At 27.0% G+C, this 5,325-nt stretch overlaps 1 protein-coding gene across 2 annotated transcripts; it reads right to left on the bottom strand.

Annotated features, from left to right (window-relative positions):
* Nucleotides 1-384: 384 nt before the first annotated feature.
* LOC105461948 (probable cytochrome P450 6a14) lies at nucleotides 385-5,325 on the bottom strand. Of its 2 annotated transcripts, none has more exons than XM_011708469.1 (7): nucleotides 5,166-5,325; nucleotides 4,870-5,045; nucleotides 4,083-4,452; nucleotides 2,188-2,525; nucleotides 1,786-2,016; nucleotides 1,353-1,604; nucleotides 385-680 (listed from the first exon to the last, which is right to left on the bottom strand). In XM_011708469.1, exons 2-7 carry the CDS (start codon nucleotides 5,036-5,038, stop codon nucleotides 517-519), a joined length of 1,524 nt encoding a protein of 507 aa, XP_011706771.1. In that variant the 5' UTR covers nucleotides 5,039-5,045; nucleotides 5,166-5,325; the 3' UTR covers nucleotides 385-516. The 2 variants fall into 2 exon arrangements, with proteins under 2 accessions (XP_011706771.1, XP_011706772.1); XM_011708470.1 differs by having other exon boundaries at nucleotides 5,112-5,176.

The following is a 5,325-nucleotide window of genomic DNA, read 5'->3' as shown; positions in this document are numbered from 1 at the left end:
CTAACTGTTTTACTCACGATTCAAATTTTTACGACCAAAGTTCGAGCGCAGAAACTAATCCTGCAATTTTTATATTTTTAATATTTTGGCAATTTTTATATTTCTAATATTTTTAATATTTAGAGAACGCATGACGTGATTGTTGCCATGGAAACTCCATTACCATGCAATACTCAAGATGATTGTAGCCGCTCACTATAAAACAGTCATAACTGCGACAACATCGTAATAAACAAGATCCAAATTAAAACAAGACTAATTCAAAATTCAGTATGTTTCTAAAAATAATATTAACTAAAATATATGTTATCCAATATTATTATATTTAATAGTAAAACATAATGTAGCAGTTAAAGAACGAAATAATAGAAACAAGAAAGAAAATATAGTACATATCTTTGATCTATATTATTTTTATTATTTATAATATATTTATCTTTACCAAATACTATGTATTAATATGTTTCAATTAAGTAAAAAGTAAAAGTATTTTTTTATTTACACAAGAACGCGTTTCTATCGTGGCTCGATAATAAAATGCACACCACCTTTTATTCCGAGTCCGATAGTTCTATTATGAAAAAGGAGCGGAATTTGTGTCCGCGGATGAAGTGTAAATCTGTATTTTGACAAAAGACTCACGAGTGCGACTTTCATTTGCATATAGGCAAATCGCGAACCTGAAAATTAGTGGTTATTAATGCATGATTTGCGAGATATTTTCAAATTATAACTTATTAAAGATCTTACGAAGCTTTATTTAAATATATTTAATTTAATAAGGATCTATCATTTTCTTTATATCGCCTTAAAATTAACTTTTTAAAAAAGAGCGCCAAGTATTCGCGCCTCAAAATATGTAATGATATGAAACAAATTTATTTTACTAATCTTTACTATAAAAGTAGTAAGTTTAGTAATATTAAATTTTGAGGCAACTAAATTTATATAAAATTTAATTTTTTATTATCGTACTTAGCAGAATAAAGTTTATTGCAAAAGAATTTAGTATTGAACATAAAAATTTGTACATTTAAAGATTTTAGGGCTCAAGAATAAATCTACAACAGTAAAATAGCCTATACGAGTCTCAACACAAATGTTGGTGTGTAATAATGTTGCAATATCCAGCCAAGTTGTTAATTAATTTAACTGTTACAAGTGAATTCCGGTCTTATGTAATGAACTCTATTTCAAGACCGATGAAAATGGAGTGCGCAGTTTGCGTGTGGCTGGATATTGTAAAAAATTATTTCACACAAATTTAATTCTATCATTAATATGTTTATCAAAATAACAAAATATTTATGTAATATGTAAATTAAATTATATTAATGGATTCATATCTTTACCAATGCAGTTGCGTGGACCTTCCCCGAATGGCAAATAAGCATATGGATGTCTTTTTGCTACCTCCTCAGCATTGAATCGTTCAGGATCAAATTTATCTGGATCAGGGTATATCGACGGATCTTGATGCAGACCAAGCACTGGTATTGATATTAATGTCCCCTTTGGTACGCGAATGTTCATTGTCGGTATGTTAAATTCTTTAGTGCAAACGCGATTCAAGACGGGTAGATTTGGATATTTCCTCATAGTCTCTGTAACATGTAAGTATAAAAAATAAATGAGAATACGTCTACTTCAAAATAAAAGCAATTTATTTAATATATACATATAAATAATAAGAAATTTTGCGTAATAAATTCTTTCTCCTTTGTTGAAAATTGCGTCTACGAATAAGTGGCAATATTATGCGATACAATATACTAATATACTTGCCATTTAGTACTTTGTGAAGATATGTCATTTCGTTTATAGCATCATAAGTCAAATCACCATGTTCTTCCAACGTTTCATCGATTTCTTTCCAAAGTTTATCTTGTATGTCTTTACATTGAGCTAATTCATACAGCGCAAACGTTAATGTCGTTGACGTGGTCTCGAAGCCACCTATGAAGAAGACATAACTTTGCGCTGTAGCTTCCGCCATAGTAAGTTTATTTACGGTTGCTACAAATAAATAAAATAACATAGTTTTACTAATGTTACTTATATGGAAATATGTATGAAGAAAAAATTTATAACTGTCTGATTTGAATTCAATGCAAAACTATGCATATTTTTACAATATTTACAATATATAGCAAAGTTATTAATATATAAATAAGTAAAAATATTAACGTGACACATCGGTGATTTCATCGTCATCGTCAGGGTTAACGTAACCCCTCTTCATCAGTTGCATAAGTAGATTCACAAAGTCATGCCTAACGATATTGTGAGCTTGCCTGTATTCTACAGTCTCTCGGAACATATTTATATAAAAATTGGTGACGCATCGGGGCGTGAGGGGGACGGACAAGAAACTCATAATCTTTGGCACAAACATAAACAAAGCAATCCAAATTGGATTCATCACAAATATTTTCCTTCCATAAGTTCGATAATCATTATTCGGTTCCACAATACAATTAGATTTAATACCAAAAGCCGTTGACATAATCACGTCGGTTGAATATCTATTGGTAAAATTGATAAAAAATTTTTAATGAATTTTAGCAAATTTCATTTGTAAAACTCAAGTATGTTGAAAAGTAACAGAGAATAAATTCATACAAATAAAATAAAATTAGTATATGAAAAAAACATAATACTAATTAAACAAATAATACTGAAAATCAGATTAGAAAAGACTATTAAAGTATGGAAATATCTAAGAAGATTTAAATATTTATCTAAGAAAAGTCTTTGAGGTACTTTCTAAAATAAAATAAAAAAATATTTCAGAGCTTTATTAAAAATTTTTGGTAATATTATTAAATAATTATTTATAATAAATTTTTATTAAAAATAAAATAATGTTAAGTAGTAAAATAGTTTGAAAAATCTAATAAAAGACATTTTTAAAGTAAGTAAATAATAAATTTTTAATTTTAATGCATATAATTTGTTACGTTAGTTATATAAAAAAACAAGATTGTATTTGATATTGAATTTAAAATTGAAATAATTTAAAATTAAACTAAAGATCATCCAAGGAAAAGGTGAACAATGAATAATTAGATAGTGATCTTAATTTTAAATTTTAACTTTAAGGTGAATATCGATTTATTCAGATAGTGATATAGCTTAATTTGGAACACTATAAACTCCTACCAGAAAAGATACGTGTTTTTTGACTAAGATTAATGAAATTGATTATGTATTGAAATTTTGTACTTGCTGCTGAAGATTCAATATAGTCGAAACATTCCGCTATAATAATATTGTACAAAATTATACAATTATATTGCAACATCTTTATTTGTTAGTCTTTTTTTCCTTTAGTTTCTACTTTATAAAAAAGGAATGTATTTAATGATAATATAAAGATTGAAAACGAAGGTACAACGATGTTTTAATAGTAAAAAATCTCAATTTGTAAATCGAAAATGTTTAAAATATTTCTCTAATTTTATTTTATATATTATTTTGTGTGTTATTTTATATTTGTATCTCGCACAATTTACGAAATAAATTGTGTATAAAAGGTTTGAACATATTGTGTACAATTTTCTCATTAACTTATCGGCAGACGAAATATTTCGTTATGTGCACTTACATAATTTTAACTAATATTATCCTCTAAATTTTTTATATGTTTAGATTCTCTGAAACCAAATTCTCTGAAACTAATCGAGTCTTCTCAACCATATCTAATACAAAATAAATTTTTTTTTTTCAGTAAAAATGTCAAAGCAGGTTAGGTATTATTTACTGTATCTTTTTAAAGTTTTTCAATTCTGTATCTTTTGCATTAAATTTTTAAAGTAAAATTCTGTTAAAGTTAATTTTATTTGTAATTAACTTAAAACAATGTTATTTTATCTTTTTTTTTTATATCTAAAATTTTGCAAAAAATTCTGTTTGTAGACCGCAATGTGTATATGTCAAGTTGATAAAAAAATTATGTACAAAAGATATGATGATCTTCATTTATATTTGCACAGGAAATTCTTATTTTCAAATTAGAGAGTTTTTTATTTCTTGTTATTCGAAAGAATTTCTTTGTAATAACAGTTTTAAGAAAAGTTTACCTTTTAAACATATCTTTCATCTCGACGGAATCTTTTATTCGTGCTTTGCTTTCTAGAAACATTGTGAATTCTTTGCTATGTTCTTTTATAATCGAGAACATCTGTTTCATTTTTCCCGAAGTAAAAGTTGGTGTTAGCTTGATGCGTAAATTTCGCCACTTTTTTCCAGGTAGAAAAAACAAATGGGCAGCTAACGGATCGATCTTTTCGTTGCAGTACATTCCACGACTATGGAAACTCTTAAATTCCTTTGTTAACACTATTCGAATGAGATCGAGATCGGCAATCACCAAATTTGGTTTGAAAAGCATATACATTCCAAAAGCACGATGGTGTTTATATTTCATGTAGGCATCACGAAAAATTACGCCTATACCAGCAAATTTTATATTTAATTAATTCCGTGATTTCTTATTTTAAATTTGAAAAACAATTATGGAAAAAATTAGTTAATTACAAAAACAATAATAATGTAAGTCATTATTTTTATTCAACAAATATAAATTTATAATAATTATAAAAAATTATAAATAAAATTTATTTTTAATCATAGCAATTATAATTTTATAAAACGTAAAAATATACTTACATAATTATACGCATAAATAATCCTAATTTATAACATTGTACTATATTTTATGTTTATCAACTAACTTTAAAAAATTTTAACTTAATCTTTTTAAATTAAATTTTTGAATGAACAAAGCTTGTCAAGAGTTGCATACGAGGAAATAAGTTTATATGTATTCACATACTGTGCATGTTAATATTTCATAAAAATACTTGCCTATTTGTACCTTTCCAGTTATTAAACTTGTTACATTTCCAGTTGGTACAACGGGTTCGACATAAAAAACACCTTTCTTGCGCCAGAAACTGAATATCACAAATTTATAATAAATATACGCAATGCCCAGAGCAACAATGAAAGTCCCGATTATTTCCGCAAGTACCATAGCGAATCTGAAATATAACGATAAATAATTCATTTATAAAACATTAATATTAAGCAAAATGTTGTATATGTACTTCACTGCTTCTAAGTTAACATCATGTAATTCATGCAGAAGTCCAATCACTTACATGTCACGGAGCACTCGATCGTGGTATGTCCGCTTTCCGCGATGGCTCTATCTCTCAAATGATCTTGACTGCGATTCGAATTTATCTCCAAAATTAAAAGTGGAATCCGTGCCAGTTACGTAGCGTGCGTACCACTTACATCACGTGCGTAGTTTAAATT

This window comes from Wasmannia auropunctata, unplaced genomic scaffold, assembly GCF_000956235.1.
Source record: "Wasmannia auropunctata unplaced genomic scaffold, wasmannia.A_1.0 LD274317.1, whole genome shotgun sequence".
Taxonomy (NCBI): Eukaryota; Metazoa; Arthropoda; class Insecta; order Hymenoptera; family Formicidae; genus Wasmannia; species Wasmannia auropunctata.
The sequence above is the reverse complement of the archived record's forward strand: the minus strand, read 5'-3'. Positions and strand labels throughout refer to the sequence as shown.

What these genes read in the sequence shown, in the direction of transcription:
- LOC105461948 (XM_011708469.1), bottom strand. Translation starts at nt 5,038, where the DNA reads ATGGTACTTGCGGAAATAATCGGGACTTTCATTGTTGCTCTGGGCATT. An exon ending in AACTGGAAAGGTACAAATAG is followed by an intron (nt 4,453 to 4,869) that starts GCAAGTATTTTT and finishes TTGCTGGTATAG; the next exon opens with GCGTAATTTTTCGTGATGCC. An exon ending in ATGAAAGATATGTTTAAAAG is followed by an intron (nt 2,526 to 4,082) that starts GTAAACTTTTCT and finishes TTTTACCAATAG; the next exon opens with ATATTCAACCGACGTGATTA.